The sequence below is a fragment of the Leopardus geoffroyi genome, chromosome B3 (assembly GCF_018350155.1).
Source record: "Leopardus geoffroyi isolate Oge1 chromosome B3, O.geoffroyi_Oge1_pat1.0, whole genome shotgun sequence".
NCBI classification, from domain to species: domain Eukaryota; kingdom Metazoa; phylum Chordata; class Mammalia; order Carnivora; family Felidae; genus Leopardus; species Leopardus geoffroyi.
Window position 1 is genome coordinate 67878482 of NC_059337.1, and position 21348 is coordinate 67899829.

Below are 21348 nucleotides of genomic sequence, written 5' to 3' on the forward strand. Positions count from 1 at the left end.
TGGGGCAGTTGAGATAAAGGGAGTAGACTTACAGGATCCTCAAGGTTGGGATAATGTTAAGCTAAGGTTCTCTTTTGCCCCTAGCAAAGTGTCATCATCGAGGCAGCTGAGCTCCTAGAGGGAGGTCACTCTGCCATTCTCAAGGACTTGTCAATGGGCTGTAGGCAGTAAGGGAATTTAACTTTCCATTTGCCTTAGTTTCCCACATCATCATGGCAAGCACTTAAACCCCTTTCCTTTGTTCTTGGGTAGCCAGGGGTGTCCGAGGAATATCATACATATTCCACCCGGGGTGGGGGTGGGGTGCCAGCCTGTAGTTTGCCCTCAGCTTGCCCCACACTCCCTCATCACTCAGACACCTCAATTTTCTCTTTGTCCCAATAATCCTTTTATCCATCAGAAATTATCTTGTTTATTTATTGTTTCTTTATTTCCTATCTTTCCCATCACCATCACTATCAGAATGTAGGCTGTGCGTAAGAGCAAGGACTTTGCCTGTCTTGTTTCTCTGCCTGGCACATAAGTGTGCTCAATAAATATCAAGGGAATAAATAAAAATATTTGGACTTACATCAGTTTTCAGGGCTCCAGGCCCCATGAACTCCACGATCACCCCAAAAGCCTCATCATTCATATGGCCGTAACAAAGGGCCACAAAATGCATGGTTTACAACAGAAATCTATTTTCATGTTCTGCAAGCTAGAAGACTGAAATCAAGGTTTCGGCAGGTCCAAGGTCCCTCTGGGGATCTGGGGGTGAATGCTTCTTTGCCTCTCCTAGCTTGTAGTAGCCTGGAGGCTCCTTGGCCTCTGCTGTGTCACTCCAGCTTCTTGTCTCCATGATAAGGGAGCACAAGGCAAGCTGACAGGCCTTAAACCACCCCCCCCCAATACCCCACCCCCACCCCCAGGTGGGATATGTGTGATATTCCTCTGGTTCTCCTGGCTACCCCAGATCAAAGGAAAGGGGAAAAACTAAAGGACCTGAGTCTCCATCAGTTTACAAAAATCTTAGCAAATTACAAGAAAAAGGAAGTCTTATCAAGCTCAGTTTCCTAGAGCCTCAACATCACCCCTCCATAGTGATGTGGGAAACACAGGCAGAAGGAAATGGCAGACAGAACTAAATTTCCTTATAACCTGCAGCCCATTGACAAATACTTGAGGCTGGCAGAGTAAAACTTTCTCCAGGAACTCCCTACTGTCTCACTGCTAATACTTTGCTAGATGGAAAACCACCTTAGCTTGACAATAGCTAGGCCTCCGCTATCCTGGGAGTCTTCTTTAGCATATGAAAATCTCACTAGAAACTTCCCCTGGACTTTACCTCCCCCAACTCCCAAATATATAACCAGTCTCTCCACAGGATTCCAGGGCAGTTCTTTGTCCCCATGGGTCCTGTCCCCATGCCTTAATAAAGTCATCTTTTTGCACCAAAGACGTCTTCAAGAATTCTTTCTTGGCCGTCAGCTCTGGACCCCACAAACCTCACCCACTATTACCCCAAAACCTCATTATTCACATGGCCTTCTCCTCTGCGTGTCTGTGTGTGTCTCTGTGTCCTTTTCTTTTTTCTTTTTTAAAATGTTTTATTTATTTTTGAGAAAGCACAAGTGGGAGATGGGCAGAGAGGGACGGAGAATCTGAAGCAGGCTCTATGCTGACAGCGCCAGGGAGATGGATGTGGGGCTTGAACTCATGAACTGTGAGATCCTGACCTGAGCTGAAGTTGGACACTCAACCGACTGAGCCACCCAGGTGCCCCTCCTCTTCTTATAAGGCAAATCATCATTGGATTTAGGGCTTACCTCAAACCAAGGATCACTTACTATCAAAATCCTTAATTCTATCTGCAAAGACCCTATTTCCAAATAAAGTCACATTTTCAGGTTCTTGGGCTTAGGACTTGAACACATCTTTTTGGGGGGACACAATGCAACTCAGTACAGGGCTGATGAAAGATTCCTTCTATAACTGCTACTTCCACTGAGTCAGGGTCTCTCATAGATCTGAACTGGGGACTGCCTCTTAGGACCCTCAGTGAGTGTCACGTACCACAAGAAATAAAGACATTTGGGGGTAATGCAGAAAAAAAAGGATTTTCATATTCCCTGAAATAGAGGAATGACAGCTGGAATGTAGACAATGATTAATTAAAAGTTTATAGAATCCAGGAGAGTCTGGGTGGCTCATTTGGTTAAGTGTCCCTACTTCAGCTCAGGTCTTGATCTCGCAGTTGGGTGAGTTAGAAAGCCCCATGTGGGGCTCCGTGCTGACAGCTCAGAGCCTGGAGCCTGCTTCGGATTCTGTGTTTCCCTCTCTCTCTGCCTCTTCCCTGCTCACACTCTGTCTCTCTCTCTGTCTCAAAAATAAATAAACATTAAAAAATAAATAAAAACAAAAAAAGCCTCAGCTCAAAGACAGTCTCCACCTGAAGCCCCAGATAGCTTTAGACATTCCTCCTCCTCCCTCCTGCCCTCTACATATCTTCTCTTATCACATTGTTCTTCCTTGTACGTTGTTCCAAGCTGAAAACTACATTGACGTCAAGGACTTCATATACTAAGAAATGAATCTTTTGCATTTTGTACAGGATATGTCATTGGTTGATTGATTCATTCATATGCCAATGAATGATTAATTATATCCCCATTTTACAGATGAGGGAACTGAGATTCAGAAAGGTTAAATAACTTTTTTTAAAAAAATGTTTTTTTATTTATTTTTCAGAGTGAGAGTGCAAGCAGAAGGGCAGAGAGGGGGGGGACAGAGGATCTGAAGTAGGCTCTGTGCTGACAGCAGTGAGCCTAACGTGGGGCTCGAACCCACGGACCCTGAGATCATGACCTGAGCCAAAGTCAGATGCTCAACCAACTGAGCCACCCCGGTGCCCCAAGGTTAAGTAACTTTTGAGGACATATACTAGTGAGTTGCAGAGGTAAGATACTAACTCAAAGGTATGTCTTGCCATTTTTCCTTGTCACTACTACCATCCCTCCCTACAATGTTCTATCCTGCCCTTACAGTTTCTGTTTATCCATATTTTACCCATTGCTGAGTCCCCAATCAAATCTTACCTAATCAGTGAAATCTTTCTGATGACCTATTTGTGATAACTTCTCCTTTTCCCCCAGAAGGCTCCTGAGATGGCTTTCAGAGTGAATGGGGGAAAGTTATGATGTAGGGTATGTGGCCTTGGAGAATTGCTTATTCATGTCTCATCTGTGTTCCACACTCCAAATTCAGGCTCTTGGTGCAAAGGCCTATGTATTTTGCAGGCAATGCACTCTCCATTGGTTCCAAATCTCACGTAATATTCTCTCACAGTCTGCATATCTTTCCTGAGGATTTACGTGGCTGGTGATGGATGCAATTGTTTGCATGGTTTAGTCAGCTGAACTTCCAGGAGAAGCTGCAGAATGGAGCAAGTCCCCAAGGGTTATCGGAACACACAGAGTCCCCATACTGGGGTTAGTACTTAGGACACCTAAAGGTTTTCCCCTCCTCTCTCTGTCTCTGCTTCTGTTGAAAGTAAGGGCTTCAACCTTTTCCAAATGTGACTCCTCCAAGGTTGCTATATAAAAAGCAAAAGCTTGTTTTCTATTAGCCCTTTCCTCATATTACCAAATGGAAAATAGACACTTACTTTTCACTGGCCCAACTTTTTCCTTTTTAAATAGAGGAACGTATATCGACATTAGAAATAACCATTTTTGTTGTCAGTGGTCCTTGAAAAGTAATGCAGGAAGTTACTTACAGTTGAAAGAAAATGTGCTTGTTACCTGTCCTCATGACCTCAACTCTCAAGCTGAGACAGTTACAGTCTGAACCTGCAAAAATCCACAATAATTTTCCAATGTCTTTTGTACTTAAAATTTCGGGTAGATCTTATTCAATAATAATGTGCCACCCAAGTCTGTAACTTAACTACAACATTTAACCCTTACTTGTGTCCGCATACAATACAGAGATGATCTATAATTTGGGATGAAGTAGTGAATTAAAAGTGCAGGTCTAGTACTAGCCTACCTCTGTTCAAATTCCATCTCTATCATCAATCAGCTGTGTGACATGGTGTGTTTCTTATCGCCTCAGCCTCATTTTGCTCATTTTTAAAATGAGATCCTATCACTTTATAAAGTTGTATTTAATATAAAAAGTAATACATGATAAAGCTATTTAAGGGCTTACTACGCTCTAGGCACTATGTTGAGCACTTTACATCCATCTCCTCGAATTGTCAGAGCCATCTCAACAAACACCCTTCTCCACTTGTCTATTCTCTTCCGCCCGCGAGTGCAGTGCGGGGTGGGCGGCGCTGGGGGTAGGGACCCACCTCTGGAGCCCCCACCCACCACCACCCAGCCAGCTGGCAGACCACGCCTAAGGAAGGGCGGCCCTGGGGTGGGGGGAGCCGGTTTCCAGCCGGACCGCGTCCCTGGGCGCTCCCGAGTGCCGCGCCTGCGCGCTCAGCCCGTCGCCGCGCCAGCCCTGCGGACGTGCGCCCGTAGCCTTCGCGGCGTCTGGGCCCTGAGATGCGCGCCTACCCGGTCCGTGCCAGCTCCAGGTGCGTGAGGAGGACTTGAGGAGTCCGTGTGTGAGGTGGAGCGATCCTCGGGAAGGGTCGGGCCTGCCTCGATCCCTCGAAGGTGTCCGGGGACCCATAGCGGGGGCGCCAAGACCTCAGCCCCCTTTCCTTTTCCACTTCCCCGCCTCCCGACTGCGTCTCATGGGGGACGGCAGTCTGTCTCCTAGAGGAAGGCGCAGAAAGGATGCTTTTCCCCTGCTGTGGGTCGAGTCGCCTGTGGCATTTTCCCCCTGGCTGCGGCCAAAGCAGTTTTCACCCTTCCTTTCCTAGTGTGGGATTTTGCAGTTTCTGGATTCGGCTGGACCCCCTAGGTGCTTATTGGTTGTGAACGATTAGGGCGACGGCCAGATGTCAGGGTCCTCTGTACATTTCAGCCCCTCGGGGACGAGAGGTGAGGGTTCAAGGCCACGAGAGTGGGCCAGGGGAAGTGGGGCAGAAGCGGCCACAAAGGAGGAAAGGTTGTGATCAATGTCGCCAGAGATTATTCCCCAGCTGGAAGTGATCCAAGTTTCTCTCCGGTTTTTTTTTTTTTTGTTGTTGTTCACTTGCTTTTTGTGAGATCCTTATTTCGCTTTGATGGTGTTAGGTAAGGGTAAAAAACCAACAGGCTTTCAGTCGGGAAGCGTCTTGGAATCTTTTAAATCGGTTTTTACAGTCTTCCAACAGAGTGTTGTCTTGCAGTTGTCATAATCTTCAGGTTGAACCTCTGAGGTTTACTTTTAATTTTCAATTTAACATAGGAAAAAGAACATGGTGTTGGCTTGGTTTTGTTTGTTTGTTTGTTTCTTCTTTGGGATTACCAACAACAAAAATATCAATTGAGAGCACAGAGAATCAGTTGAAGTGGGATTTGGAGCTTTATCAAATTAATATGCACCCTGTGTAAGTACATAGGGTACTGCACTTGGAGCATTGGGGATCCCGAAGCTATGGCTTATAAATAGCAGATGAGATCACTGGTTGCCACCAATGGTTCCAACAGTACAGGGCTCCCAGTAAGTGCTTTCCCACATGGTATGAAGGCAAGTGACAACAGAATACAGTTTTAGTGCTAGTGGTAGGTGATCAGCCATAGACACTTTCTGGCATAGGAACCCTGTTAGAATCGGAGATGGTTGTTGTATGTGGTGCAAGTGTGGGATTTTTTCAAGAGTATTCCATGGAAACTATTAAAGAGGAAAACTATACAGTAGGAATCGAGGAGGTCGGCTGTAGGCCAGAATCCTTTGTGTGATCTTTCAGGCCCGACTGTAGACAATTGCATGGTTTTGGCTGGCTGGCCTTCTGGAGGAAACTGCCCTCTTCACACCAGACTTGTGCATGGCCAGTTTCTGGGGGGAGTTGCAGTCAAGGACTCACTCCTTCCCTCCTGCTACCCAGGCTTATACTAGATTGCATTGTTGGCTCAGGTACCTCCATTCTGAAGATCTTGGCTGAAGTATTTCCCAGGTGCCTCCGTGCCCACCAAGACCTCTTTGGGTAGGTGGGGGGAGGGACTTGCTTGAGGTACTTTCCTCCGTTTTGACTCAGGACCTTTCCACTCCTTCGTCTTCCCTTCCTTCGTCTTCCCCTGGCTCACAGATCCATGAGGAGGCAGAGCCTTTTTGTTCTGGCCTCCTCTGCAGAGAGATGATTATGTGCACTGCATCCATCTGATCCTCACCTAGTGTAGTTCTGTTTAATGGGCCCTGGAGAACCAGTACTTGTTTTGCCTTTTGCTTGCACTGTGGCAGTAAGTGAATAAAGGCTTGATTATTACTTTCATTTTGGCTCATTGTCCTAATTGACCACCTCGACACCTGATAGCTTGACAGGAATGAAATAAATTGCCAAGTTCTTGGCAATTTACTGGATTCATGACTTAATTTTAATACCCAAAACTGTTGCTGTGTTAGCATGTTTAGGGATTTGGAGGTTGTTCACCAGTAACTCCGTGTAGTGAAAATGCGTATTAATAGCACCAACAGCTGATTGTCGCTAACGTGGATATCTGCGTTATATAGTACATTTTGTAAATTAATATAGTGGCTTGTAGTCAGAGTCTTTTATTTTGCATAGACTAGTGTGGCATATTCCATTTGGCCTCTAATTAAATGTTTTGACAAATTTGGGGGGTTATATGGGCCAAGTGAAGAAAATCAGATACTGTTGCTTTCCTTAGTAATCCTGTCTCATCCTGTGGGCCCCAATCTTACCTAATAGATTATTTGGTTACTTTGAATAAAGTAATTGATTTATTGTGGGTTCCTCTGTCCAGTGTTGTCTGAAGAGATAATACCAGGAACAGCTTTCACAAACTTTCTTAATCTTTATACAGAAGTTTCACAAAACCGTATTTATCTTTACTATTTGTAATACAATCTGATATATTCTACTTTTTATTAAACAAAATTGCTGATCATAACCCACTATATTGATTTCATAATCCATTAGCGGGTAGCGATGTATACTTTGAAAAACAGAGATAAAGCAACTGGTACAAGATACTTGCTCAGTAAATGAATTTTTCCATGTTTCTAATTCACATTGCTGAAGAGAACCACAGTGGGTGTGTTTGTGACTTTGTGTTTAAGGTGTCTTCTAGGAGAAGGCAGTTAATAGCAAATAGCATATATGTTGAATATTTGCCAGATCAGCTGACAGAAAGAAGAACGCGGAGTTTCTGGTAGATTGATCAACTTTCTGATCTCAAGGAGAAAATACATTAGATGAGAAAGCTAGAGGAGCTTTTTTTTTTCTTTGTTTTTTAAATCTTTGATCCCCTTATTTAAGGTGGTAAAAGGATTAGAAGAAAATTGGTTTCTGATAAAAGGGAAGATAGGTTTTTGTGAAAATACCTGGTAAACTTTTGCATGTGTCCTACAGGGGGATATTGGAGAAAGCATTTTTATCTTCATATTAACTTCAAGACCAAAATGATCCTTTTATTATATTGTCTGAAAAGTGAACCACACTCAACTTTCAAATTACTTAGCCATTGATAAATATAGAAGTAGCCAATTTGCCTCATTGCTTTTGTACATGTCTTTTGAGAGCTGAACAACAAAATGCAAAGAAGACATAACTACAAATTTAGTTAATGTATTTATTTCTTAGGTAGAAACCCTAAAAAATTATGCAGACAAGGATAAAGCTTTAAAATTTGATTAGTGTTGAGCTAAGTAATACCTTACATTTGTGTATTGCTTCACAGTTTTCCAGCACATTCAGATGCATTATCTCCATGATTCTCACAACTTGATATGGTAGGCAGGCCAGGAGGCATTTTCACCATTTTAGAGATGAAGAATCTGTATTTCTTTCTTTCTGCCACTGAGATCATATGGTGACAAATCTAGGACTAGAACCCCAGTTATCTGGGCCATTTTCTCCCAGCTGTCCATGTTGTCTTTGTTGGTCCAAAGAAGTAATTAAAAGTAAATACTGTTATGGGCGCCTGGATGACTCAGTCAGTTGAGCAGCTGACTCCATTTAGGCTCAGGCATTGATCCCAGGGTCATGGGATCAAGCCCTGTATCAGGCTCTGAGCTGAGCATGGAGCCTACTTGGGATTCTGTCTCTCTCTCCCTCTGCCCCTTTGCCCTGTTCACACTCTCTATATATAAAAATAAAAATAAAAATATAAATACTGTTAATGAGGTGGCTAAGAAATCCAACTTTGGTATCTGAAACATTGCCTTCTCAGATTGTGCCCATGGTATGCTATAATTAAATGCAAATACATCTTATTTTTAGTATTATATTTTAATTGTTACACTTCTTACCTGTCTAGATTAATTTTTTTTAATGACAAAACACTGACAAAGCTACTTACTAGAGAACTAGGAAAATTGGAATTAAAAGGTCTATTTAATGTTAAGAAATTCATTTCAGTCCCCTTTTAATGCACTATCTCAATTAGAAATCCAACTTTATATTGATTTTTAGATATATATTTTTTAATTTATTTTTTTAATTTCCCTCTCTTAATGTTTATTTATTTTTGACAGAGAGAGAGCATGAGTGAGGCGGAGGAGGGGCAGAGAGAGGGAGATGGGATCCAAAGTGGGCTCTGTGCTGACAGCAAAAAGCCCATTGTGGGGCTTAAACTTAGGAACTGCAAGATTATGACCTGAGTCGAAGTCAGACGCTGAACCAACTGAACCACCCGGGCGCCCCTAATTTTATTTTTTTTAAGTAAACTCTATACCCAACTTGGGTCTTGAACTCACAACCCTGAGATCAAGAGTCCTATGCTCTATCTCCTGAGTCAGCTAGACGCCCCTAGAGATTTCTTTAATTTAAAGACTCATCATTTCTATGTATGAAGTTAGTTTTATGATTCTAAAGTATTCATCTAAAATAGTTGTTAACTTTCTTATAAACATAGAAAAAGTCCAGGTTCCTCTCTACCCTTAATATCTTTAGCCAAAAGACAAATTATTTCTTTTCATATGAATAAATTTTAAATTAATACACTTTTATTTTTAATTTTTAGACATCTGTGGAGTTTAAGAACATGGAGTTCATCAGAGTATATCACTGAAGAATATGATGGCTGAAAACAATTTAAAAATGCTAAAGATTCAACAGTGTGTAGTAGCCAACAAACTACCTAGAAACAGGCCATATATTTGCAATATTTGCTTCAAGCACTTTGAAACGCCATCAAAATTAGCTAGGCATTATCTCATTCATACTGGTCAAAAGCCATTTGAATGTGATGTGTGTCATAAAACTTTTAGACAACTGGTTCATCTGGAGAGACATCAACTAACTCATAATCTGCCTTTTAAATGTAGCATTTGTCAACGCCACTTTAAAAATCTGAAGACGTTTGTGAAGCACCAACAACTTCACAATGAAACCTACCAGAATGATGTTAAACAGGTCAGAAGATTGCTGGAGGCCAAGCAAGAAAAGCCGATATATGGGATGTATCATAATTTTACCACAGAGGAAAGATGGGCATTACACCCGTGCTCTAAATCTGATCCTGCATACAGCCCTACAAAGAAAAGAAAGAATATTCATGCATGTACGATCTGCGGCAAGATGTTTCCATCACAATCAAAACTTGATAGGCATGCACTTATTCATACTGGTCAGAGGCCTTTTAAGTGTGTCCTGTGCAGTAAGTCTTTCCGACAGTCAACTCATTTAAAAATTCATCAACTCACGCATTCAGAAGAAAGACCTTTTCAATGTTGTTTTTGTCAAAAAGGATTTAAGATTCAAAGCAAACTTCTGAAACATAAACAAATCCATACCAGGAATAAGACCTTTCAGACTCTTTCATTAAAGGTGAAGAGTCCAGAATCATGCCCGCTGCCTAATAAATTAAATGCAAAGCAGGATAGTTTGGAAAATGGTGATTTAGGTGAATCTGAGGAGAATAATCCACTTGATGTCCACTCTATTTATATCGTCCCTTTTCAGTGTCCAGAGTGTGAAGAGTGTTTTGAATCAGAGCAGATTCTCAATGGACATAAGTGTTTTCCTGCCAGAGGTGGCAAAATGCCAAGCAGGCTCAAAAGAAGCTACAACTATAAAACCGTTGTTAAAAAAATCTTGGCTAAACTTAAACGTGCTGGGGGTAAGAAATTAGATAATCTTCGATCTGAGAAAAAAGTATTTAAAAACAATTTCTTGGAAAATTGTGATCTTATTTCCGGTGAGCAGAGCCCTGAACAAACCCAGAGAACATTTATGGGCCCTCTTGGCAAGCATGGAACATACAAGACAGTTGGCAATAAAAAGAAGAAAACATTGACTTTGCCATTTTCTTGGCAAAAACACTTCCAGAACCAAAATGTGGGTAAAAACTTGAAAGGTATCCTTACGACAGAAAACATGTTAACTATAGATAATTCAGCGAATAATAAAGACGTATCTATCTACGGTTCATCAGGTGAGGAATTCTTTAATAACTGTGAAGTGCTTCAGTGTGGTTTTACAGTTCCAAGTGAAAACCTACATACTGGACATAAGATGTGTCCTTGTGACAAATGTGAGAAAGTGTTCCCTTCTATATCCAAACTACAAAGACACTATTTAATTCATACTGGACAGAGGCCTTTTGGCTGTAATGTTTGTGGGAAATCTTTTAGACAGTCAGCTCATTTAAAAAGACACAAATTAACTCATATTGATAAGATTCCTTATAGACGATCTCTTTGCCAAGTAGAATTTGAAAATTTGAACCAACTTCTCATTCATCCAGGTGATAATGTTAACTACAATGCTTCCCAACAATGTCAGACTCCCGGTTTCCAAAAATATGAGGCCTCAGAGTCAGATCAAATATCAGAAATAAAAGTTAAGGCAGAATCGGAGGATTTCATTCTTAGTCCCCCCTATAGGAACAGGCAGCCCTATCTCTCCAGTGTACTTTTGCAGTCAGAGCAGAGCCATCACGGTCACTGTTGTGGTTATTCAGGGCGGGCGGAGAGGAATGATGGCCTTCTCTACCAATGCAGCGTTTGTTCCAAGAGTTTTAGATCTCCATCTAAACTGGAAAGACACTATCTAATTCACGCAGGGCAGAAGCCATTTGAATGCTCAGTCTGTGGCAAAACATTCAGACAGGCTCCTCACTGGAAGAGACATCAACTTACTCACTTTAAGGAGTGACTAACCACAAGAGAAAGTGGTTCTCAAATTCAGTTATGTAACTGACAGAACCAGTAACACATTCGTAGTCTCTGATAATCTTGGTCTTAAAGCCTGTATCATTTTAAATGTATTTTTACCAAAAGGCCTTCACTAGGTTGGGTGATTTCATAGGCAGTTGCTTGTTCTGCATAGTAGGAAGCAAGATACAGTACATAGAAAATTAACAGGATGTTTTAGGAACAGCCAAATTAAATTTAGGGGGAAGAACATGGTTTGATGCCACACAGTAAGCATTTATTTTATTTTAATATATACTTTGGCTGTACTGAAAATATAAATCCAAGATGTGGTACAATAACTCAGTTCATTCATTTTTTTTTTTAAAGGACTTACTCCTTAAGGCATGCCATCTCTTTAAGACTGAGAGGTAAAAATTGGTTTTTAGCTGCAGCAAATAGCCCCACTACATTTTACTTGTTTTATATTTCACACGAAAGCATAATTTTGTCCACCTATGGCTCAAATTCCATTGCAAAATTTTTTTCTCTTGTAAGTAAAAAATACAAAAGCAGTAAAAGTGAAGATGGATGAGAAAATCACAGTATTATTTTCATTGGTCTTTTGCAAGCTATTCTTAGGATTCTGGTAGCTTCACCTCCTTTTCCACAAGTGATTAGAATTGGTTTTTTGCCCAGCTTGCTGTTTTTCCCAAATTTAAAAGTAGGAGAGAAGTTAGTATGGCCCTGTATACATTTACCATGTTTACTTATCAGGAATATTGTCCAAGTGCCATCTCTTTGATGTTCTGTATGCAGTGTTATCTTTTCAGAGGAATAAATGCAATTCATCTATTTACTTGGTGATTGACATCAGTAGCTATAGTCTTAAGACTCCCCTCTAGATCTGCATCTCCCTAAGACTTTGATTTACTTTAGTAAAACTTTGTTTTAATGCCTCATGCATTGGGTGGTCATATGACTTAAGTACATCTGTTAAGTTTGATCAAATGGCAATGACTAGGTCTAGTTCTAGTTTATTTTCTTTTTAATTTTTTTTAATGTTTATTTATTTTTAAAATTTTTTTTTTTTTTTTCCAACGTTTATTTCTGGGACAGAGAGAGACAGAGCATGAACGGGGGAGGGGCAGAGAGAGAGGGAGACACAGAATCGGAAACAGGCTCCAGGCTCTGAGCCATCAGCCCAGAGCCCGACGCGGGGCTCGAACTCCCGGACCGCGAGATCGTGACCTGGCTGAAGTCGGACGCCCAACCGACTGCGCCACCCAGGTGCCCCAATGTTTATTTATTTTTGAGAGAGAGTGAGAGCATGAGCGGGGGAGGGGCAGAGAGAGAGATGGAGACACAGAATCTGAAGCAGGCTCCAGGCTCTGAGCTGTCAGCACAGAGCCCAATGCAGGACTCAAAACTATGAACCGTGAGATCATGACCTGAGCCAAAGTCAGAGGCTTTACCAGCTAAGCCACCCAGATGCCCCAGGTCTAGTTCTAGTTTTTAAGTCTATGTTTCTTGCAAGAGTCTAATGCTAAAGAACATTATTTTGATAATTCATAAATTGTTTTGATAAGTAAGGTAATTATTCCCATATAGGAATAAAGTGCTTGCAGAATTGAGGGTATCCTTTTTCTAAACAGTACTGTCATTATTTGGGAAATATTGAATCTTAAACTATAAAAGACTTACACAATCACAAATTGTCCTTCATATTTGCCATTTTTTAGTAAAATCTTTAAGAATGAGATTTCTTAGTAATTAAAGAAAATAACCATTAGCTTTCTAAAAGAACAGGTGGCTTTGTCCTATCACAAATATAGTGGCAAGCCCTCTATTGAGAATGGATAAATGAACATTCTTTGTAAGCTCTGTGTCATACTCTAAAAATTGTCTTTGTGTAGCAGGAGAGAGGAGGGGACATTGGTATCTTCTTTTCCAAATGCATTTTGAGAACCTTGGGTTTAATACACAGAGATAAAACAACAGTACAGAGAATGCTCAGTGATGTATAAATGTGCAGGAGAATCATGTTTTAAGGAATAATTTATCTTAGATTTCCTTCAGATATGTTCCTCCAGTGCAGGCAACATGATGGTTTACAGAATTTGCTGTACACAAAACTTTTCAAGAACATACCTATTGCATAAAAACAAGGAATAACTAGTTCCTGTTTTCCAAGAATATAGGTTCAAGGGGTTTTCGTCTGAAGTTATGTATTTTGGGATTTTCCAAAACTATTTATGTAATTTTATTTGAAGTAAATGTCTCATTTAGTCCTTTCCCAACCCAAACAGGGAGAGTTCTAATAGTGTTGTGCTTGTATGATTATTAGACTTTCTTTACTTAAGTGATAACTACTATACTTTTTTTTGGCCCATGCCTTTTTAAGCTGTTTCATATTGAAAGTTGGAATATTGTACAAATTTTGTCAAAGATGTACTGTAGTGCTATTTGAAGTACCTGTAACAAAATACTTATTTACCTTTATCATTGCAAGCTTCTTGTGGAAACCTTATAGGAATGAAAGTAAACTGTATACATCCATAAGAAGATTAAACATTAGATGTTACATGATTTGCTGCATGCTAGAACTGTTGGTATTGTTGAATCAGTCACTTTGGTTTTCTGAAAAAATAAACTTTATAAATATCTTTAAGGAGATTTATTAAAATTTTTTTGTTTCGGTGATTCCAGGCTATAGCATGATTACTTCCTGAAGTAGTTTGATTGGCTGAGTTAGTGGAATTATTGTTTCTTGTTTTGTACTGCAGTAGGGCCAACAATTTTAGGACAAAATGTGTGTGTGTTGAAGGAAAGTAGATGGTGATTAAGAGTCTTGGAGAATTCAGATTTCAGAATATTTTAAAAATAAACTTTCAAATTATACAGTTTGGACTTTTTTTTTCTTTAAAAAGGGAAAATCACATAATAATGTCATAAGGTACCAATTGCCAAACACTTTCCTGGGCCCACTCCAATCCACCTTCTACACTAAATTTCCTACCATGGATATTTAATCATTTCCATTTTTACCTAATTTTTTTTAAGTTTATTTATTTATTTTGAGAGAGAGGGAGAGAGAGAGAACCCCAAGCAGGCTCCCCACTAACAGCATGGGGCTTGAACCCCGGAACCATAAGATCGTGACCTGAGCCAAAAGGAGTGTGGGACGCTCATCTGACTGAGCCACCCAGGCGCCCCAACTTATTTTTTCCTTTTTATTACATTTCTTTGATAGCTTTTTTTTTTTAATTTTTTTTTCAACGTTTATTTATTTTTGGGGGGACAGAGAGAGACAGAGCATGAATGGGGGAGGGGCAGAGAGAGAGGGAGACACAGAATCAGAAACAGGCTCCAGGCTCTGAGCCATCAGCCCAGAGCCCGACACGGGGCTGGAACTCACGGACCGCGAGATCGTGACCTGGCTGAAGTCGGACGCTTAACCGACTGCGCCACCCAGGCGCCCCTTCTTTTTTTTTTTTTTTAATGTTTATTTATTTTAGAGAGATTGAGCAGAGGAGGGGCAGAGAGAGAAGGAGACACAGAATCTGAAGCAGGCTCCAGACTCAGCTGTTTACACAGAGTCCGATGCGGGGCTCAAACTAATGAACCGCGAGATCATGACCTGAGCTGAAGTCGGATGCTTAACCGACTGAGCCAGCTAGGAGCCCCTGATGCCTTCTTATCACCTACAAAAGGATATGTTAACTCCATTTCATGTCACATGATCTACCTGCTTAACCATTTATCCTCTGCCCTTCCTTTCCAGATTTGTACTAAAGAAATACAGAATTAGTTCCTCCCATGTATATTCTTGTCTCCATCTGGTTTACCTACTATTATTTTAAATTAGATACAGACTTTCACACTCTATTCAAAGATTAAATTTAGTTGAGCCAGATTTTATTTGGTTTTCCGTAATTATGGGGAAAACTAAAGTTCAAAACTGACTTGCAGAAAACTTTTTTTGAAATGATGAACTGATTTATTATTATTATTTTTTATTTCCAAGTAATCTCTATCACAACATGGGGCTTGAACTCACAACCCTGACATCAAGAGTCACATGTTCTGGCTGAGCCAGCCAGGCACCCTGAAAATATTTCAATTTACATGTTACAGAAGACAACCTATTAGAACTACAGTTTTAAGACATAGCAACAATTTCGAAGTCTAGGTAACTTATGAGAATTTTTTGTTAGAAATAACATTTTCAAGGACTACTGTTTGTTTTAGTAATCTCTACACTGAACACAGAAGCTCAAACTCAAAGCTCTGAAATCAAGAATCCATGCTCCACCTACTGAGCCAGCCAAGCGCCCCAAGGTCTGTTTGATGGTACAGAATATCTGCTCTTTACAATCAGGGAAAGAACATTTAATTCCTATCTTGTCGAGCTTTCTGTTGCTGGTTAGAAGAGCTTAAGTTTCAGGGCTAACTGCTGGAGTTCTGTTAGCATTAGGAGGGGGAAAGAACTGAAAAGAAAAATGGTGCCATTGTATTATTAAACAAATATGGAACACATAATATTTTGCATATACATTGGCAAGTTTCTACTCATGCTTTGAGTTTGAACTTAAATGTTACAACTTCCTTCGGAAGCTTTTCTGATTTGCCTTAAACACTCCATCCCCTATGCTCGCACTGCTTTTCGTTCATAACTCTCTTGTCACTGTTGATCAGTGGTTTTTAAACTTTAGTGTGCACTGGAATCATGTAGAGGGTTTGTTAAAAGCATAGATTACTAAACCGCACCCTCAGAGTTTCTGATGTCTGGTGTTGGGCCCAGGAATTTGCACTTATGCAGGTTAGCTGTTATTGCTATATTGAGACTACTACCCTTTGAGAATCACTGAACAAAACTACATGCTTCTGGAAAGCAAGGGAATGCATCTTTTTATGTTTTCTATTTTACATATACAATATAAAACAGTATGGATATGGATAATGGTCAAATTTGAAGTTGTGTTTGGAAAGAAGGGAGGATAGGCAATCAAAAATTTCCACTGCACTTAGCATAAAAAGAGATAGCCCTTAAGACAGACAACGTCAGTCTTATCTGTTCTCGGGTTACTGTTATATTTTTTTCCTTTATGCTGAAAATGCATTTTACACCTACTTCCTCCATTGCCTCTTCAGTCACTAACCTCTTAGCCCCTTTTTATCTGGGCGACAGGGATGGATTGCAAAAGTCATGAGAAAACTTTGAGGGGTGTTGAATATGCGTATTATCCTGATTTTGGTGATGGTTTCACGGACGTATGACTGAAAACGGATCAAATTTTACACTCTAAATCTGCATGCAGTTCATTGTATGTCAACTTATAACTCCATGAATCTGTTAAAAAGTTAAAACTGAGCCCTGCATACCAGGCTGTTTTTTTTTTTTTTTTTTCACTACTGCTTTTGCCTTTTTTTTTTTTTTTTTTTTTAGGGTGGAGAGAACCCCCTCGTCAAGTCTCCCCCTTTCCTCTGCAACTAACTCTACCACGAAAAACCCTCACAACACCACCTACCTGAGATTTATCACTGAGACCCGGTCCAGACTGCTGGGTGTGTTCTCTCATCTGTCCGCTAGGGGGAGCACGCGGAGGAGGCCGAAGCCCCTGCTTTCTCTAGCTCAGACCCAACGCCTACACGAACTTCCGGCCCTGTTCAGTTCCGCTTCCGGGGAAATGTACGGGCTGTTGTACGCGGTTCTTGTTGGACTGTGAAGGCTGAGGACCTACCGGCTGGCTGGCCCTTGCTTCGCGGAATTAGGCAGCCGTGGCTGCCTGTTAGGGGAAGTGTATCGGGTTCACCGTTCCTCCTACGGACCTTTCCTTACCACTGGAGCGGAGTAAGAGTGCTGCCATGGCGGCCCCTGCTCAGCCCAAGAAAATCGTGGCTCCTACTGTGTCCCAGATCAACGCGGAGTTCGTAACCCAGGTGCGCTTGGGCGAGTCTGGTGTGTGTGAAGGGAGGAGATGTCGAGGCCCCAAGGCCTGGGGGGTGGGATTTTCCCTGGGACTGGGAGCACCCAGGAGGCATTCGTTCGTCGCTTCATTCACTCGTTTCTTCGCGGAAGAAACAGCACCCTAGCCTATTTGAGACTGGCAAAGTTTCGTAGCAGAGATGATGGCTAACAGAGGGCGGAATAGGGTTTTTCTTAGCCGTAGAATAACCTAGGCTTTGAGTGGAGTGATGAGAGCCTGACAAGACACCTGCTCCAAGTAGATGCATCTGTGACGAGAGCAATCGTTTTCTCCGAGAACGTGCTTTTACAACCTGTTTACTGTGTTGCATTGTGAACCGCGGTTGGCTGTAATTAGGGAAACAGCCCTAACTCAGCAGCATAACTAATCTTTACATTTACATGTAAAGATTAGTTTACATCTATTAGCTCAGCAGCATAACTAATCTTTACATTTTACATGTTTCTATTCTAAGTATCTTTTAAATCTGTCTGCTTCTCTGCAGACTAAGTCAGGTCGCCCTTGTTTTCTCTCTGGACTTAGGCATCCAAATCTTTTGTCTTTCCTCTTGCTCTCCTCCAGCCCATTCTTCATATTGCTCATATTGCTGTCAGTGATTTTACGCAAATGCAAATCTGATCATATAGCTTACCTTCTTAAAATCTTTAAAGAGTTCTAATTCTCCTTAGGGTAATGACTAGGATCCCTCAAAGTATTGGCCTGTGCTTACATCCATGTTTCTCTCTCTTTCTAACTCTGCTTCAGCCACACTGAACTGCCTGTGTTTGAATTTGCCATGCTTTTACCTCCTGGTCTTTCAGCAGTGTTCCTTCTGCTCAGAATCCTCATCTTCTCCCACCTTCCTTTATATGGTTAATTCATTGTCATCCATCTACGTTACTTTGGAATAGCTTTCCTGACAACTTTAACTAGATTAGATCTCCCTTTTGCCATTTACCTGCATTTTGTGGTTAAAGCCGTATATTAGTTTCCTCATCTTAAGAAGTTTGCGTTTTACAGAGATGAGTCAGACAAAGGTGCAGTATAGTTTCAAACAGTAATAAGTGCTGTCAGGAAAATGAAACGGCGTTGTGACAGTGATGGGGGTGGGGTGTATGAAAGGCAGTCAGGAAAGTCCTAGCTGAGGTGACATTTGAGCTAAGACCTAACTGCAAAGTAGGAGCCAGTTTTGGGAAGAACAGGAAAACAGTCCAGGGAATAGCAAGTGCAAATGCCCTGTGGTGTGAATATCAAGAAGGCCAGGATAGCAAACATAAGAGACAGGAGAGAGGGGCACCTGGGTGGCTCAGTTAGTTAAGCGTCCCACTCTTGGTTTCTGCTCAGGTCATGGTCTCCCGGTTTAGTGGGTTCGAGCCCCACTTCAGGCTCTGTGCTGACAGTGCAGGGTCTGCTTGGGATTCTCTTTCTCCTCTCTCTTCCCCTCTCTGATTCATGCTGTCTCTGTCTCTCTCAAAATAAATAAATAAACTTTAAAAATTGTTTTAAAAAGTAAGAGAATGGTATGAAATGAGACTATGTAGGGATCAGATCATATACACTTGGAGGCTGAGATAAGTTTGGATTTCATTTTCAATACAGTAGTTTGGGTTTTTTTAAATTTTTTTTTTAATATTTATTTATTTTTAAGAGGAGAGAGGGGCTATGCTAAGTGGGAATTGGGAAGAGTTTCTATTTTGCGTGAGGCTGGAGAGTGTTGGGGAGGGCAGTATATTCCTGGAGGTGGTAGTGTCGGAGAGGTCACAGGTTACACCCTAAGGGAAAAGCTGTATCATATATTTACAGTAAGCATTTTGGATCAGAAGATAGGATTTACATATTTGTTTGGAAGACCCTGAATCATAAAAACAGAGCAGATTCAGTTCTCTTAATGGTATGAGGTAAAGAAAAGATGGCTAGATGTCATAGGCAGTGGAATAAGGAAATGAGACTAGTATAGAATAACTGAGGGTGAAGTATTTTCTCTCAGGTTGGAGGGTGATTGATAGTTTAGTAAGGTATCACGTTAAGTGGGCCGTTATTTTACTGGTTTGGAGAGACTTCGTCAAGACCAGTGTCCTCACTGCTTGAAAGGCCCTTTGAGTGTGTTTACTGTGATAAGTGCTTAGCTATAGAAGCAAAGAAGACATGGGTCCCATCTCATAAGTGTTCCAGTTAAGTGGGCAGGAAAGCTAGATAAGCAATCAAATAATAATACAGAAACACAAGACTATTCAGTAGAGTTCAGAAGTAATTATCACCATCAGGTAGGGTTGAGGAAAGCTTCACAGAAGAGGTAACCATTTCAGATTTTATTTTATTTGTTCATTCATCCATGCACACATGCCTACATGCATACATCAGTCCATCAGCTATTATTTGAGTTCCTCCAATACACTAGACCCTGTGCAGATTTCACTTTTTTATGAATATATTGAGTCTTTGTGCTTGCTAGAGTTTTCATTTTTCAAGAGATTGTAGTTGAGTTTCTTTAAAAAACATATTTTGGGGCACCTGGGTGGTGCAGTCGGTTAAGTGTCCGGCTTCAGCTCAGGTCACGATCTCGCGGTCCGTGAGTTCGAGCCCCACGTCGGGCTGTGTGCTGATGGCTCAGAGCCAGGAGCCTGTTTCCGATTCTGTGTCTCCCTCTCTCTCTGCCCCTCCCCCGTTCATGCTCTGTCTCTCTCTGTCCCAAAAATAAATAAACGTTGAAAAAAAAAATTTAAAAAACATTTATTAATAAAACCATTTTTTTCTTGAATATAATATTATGCAATACAGCTAAATGTCTGGAAATATTGAATGTATGTGTTTAGAATTCACAATTTCCAAGTGAAACCAAATCTGCTAAAGTATACCAGCTCTTTTATTCTTTGTAATAATCCGCTTATAGATAACTTTTTAGGTTTTGTTACATGTGTCCACTAATCACTTAAAGGTTATTGTTTTATACATATAACTGAAGATTTTTAATCTGTTTTTCTAATACTGGCTCAACTCTTAACTAATTGTAATCTTGGGTAGCTCACTTAATCTGTAGGTTCTAGGCTGTTCTTTCTAGGAGGTTCCTGGGTTTTCTTATCTCTAGCTGAAGATATTTGACTGTGGCTATTAATTGGGTCCTACCGTTTCTTTAGCGGTGATTAGAAAAGTATATTTTGTTTTTTAAAATTACAATGACAGAGTGCAGTGCAGGGCCTTACTGGCATTTAGCGGGCTGGGGCCAAGGATGCTAACTGGCCTGCTTGCCCATATAGTCCTCTTAGAAAGTAGAATTAGTCTGTCCCCCAGTGCCTGTAATGTTTGTTAAAAAATAGCTTATTGATATATGATCTCAGTCTTTGTGCTCGACAATGATATGAACCTGTGACTTATTGTTTATACTATTTACTTTTGCAGTTAGCATGTAAATACTGGGCTCCGCATATCAAGAAAAAATCACCTTTTGATATAAAGGTAAGTATTTTTGGTTTACAACATTCTTTTTGAATAGGTACGTTCTTTGTATCTCTTTTTTTAAGGGCTAATTCAACAGAAGCATTCCATGATTTCTTTTTAAGTTCAAATTACACTTTTCTAATTATCAGACTAACAATTACTCATGTTAGAATATTTGGAAAATGTAGAAGTTACACATTAGAAAATAAAAATCACTACCCAGAGATCACCTCTACTGTCATTTTACTGTGTTAAGCTTTTCAAAAATTGTGTGTATAATTTGTTTTCCTGTTTATAGATTCTGAGATTATTTTAAATTTATCATTATTATAATGACCATGTAATGAATATCTTTGTAAACATACATGAATTTCTGTACAATTTTTGACAGTACATGTAGGATAGAAGATATATTTTTTTTAATTATTAGGTTGATGAACTGAGATAAAAATTTGTAAAAATGGTGGAAGCAGTGGGAGTTGTTTAGGGTAGAGGATTAGATAACTAAAGACCAGTAATATTTAAATAAGGGAATGGATTTATGGTTCAACTGGAACAATTTAGGATAAATGAAAACAAAAATTCCTAAATGTAGGATTCATTCTCTTTGAAATGTTTTGTTTGTTTGTTTTGTTAATTTATTTTTGCTTATTTTTGAGAGAGAGCATATGCATGCTTGTGTGGAGCTGAGGAGGGTCAGAGAGAAAGAATCCCAATCAGGCTTTGTACTGTCAGCACTGAGCTGGATGCAGGGCTTGATCTCACC

The 21348-nt window shown here is 40.5% G+C and overlaps 2 protein-coding genes and 1 long non-coding RNA gene across 5 annotated transcripts in view; all 3 read left to right on the forward strand.

Annotated features, from left to right (window-relative positions):
• Positions 1-2768, forward strand: part of LOC123583215 — a 39608-nt gene extending 36840 nt beyond the window's left edge. The window contains exon 4 of the long non-coding RNA XR_006704787.1: positions 2731-2768. This is a non-coding gene — a long non-coding RNA (uncharacterized LOC123583215). The remainder of the gene's footprint in view (positions 1-2730) is intronic.
• A 48-nt stretch (positions 2769-2816) lies between these two features.
• Positions 2817-14079, forward strand: ZNF770 (zinc finger protein 770). 3 transcript variants are annotated; one of them, XM_045450110.1, is made up of 3 exons: positions 2817-2938; positions 9066-12241; positions 12479-14079. In XM_045450110.1, the coding sequence occupies exon 2, from the start codon at positions 9119-9121 to the stop codon at positions 11198-11200; it is 2082 nt and encodes a 693-aa protein (XP_045306066.1). In that variant the 5' UTR covers positions 2817-2938; positions 9066-9118; the 3' UTR covers positions 11201-12241; positions 12479-14079. The 3 variants fall into 3 exon arrangements, with proteins under 3 accessions (XP_045306066.1, XP_045306067.1, XP_045306065.1); XM_045450111.1 differs by lacking the exon at positions 2817-2938 and adding an exon at positions 3447-3470; XM_045450109.1 differs by lacking the exon at positions 2817-2938 and adding an exon at positions 4447-4567.
• The window catches only part of AQR (aquarius intron-binding spliceosomal factor), a 101416-nt gene continuing 90433 nt past the window's right edge, over positions 10366-21348 (forward strand). The window contains exons 1-3 of the mRNA XM_045450108.1: positions 10366-10478; positions 16628-17121; positions 20544-20600. Of these exons, the coding sequence (XP_045306064.1) occupies positions 17047-17121; positions 20544-20600 (132 nt within the window). The 5' untranslated portion in view covers positions 10366-10478; positions 16628-17046. The remainder of the gene's footprint in view (positions 10479-16627; positions 17122-20543; positions 20601-21348) is intronic.

Bases quoted from the DNA above. Each gene is read 5' to 3' on its own strand.
- ZNF770 (XM_045450110.1), top strand. From the start codon at position 9,119: ATGATGGCTGAAAACAATTTAAAAATGCTAAAGATTCAACAGTGTGTA.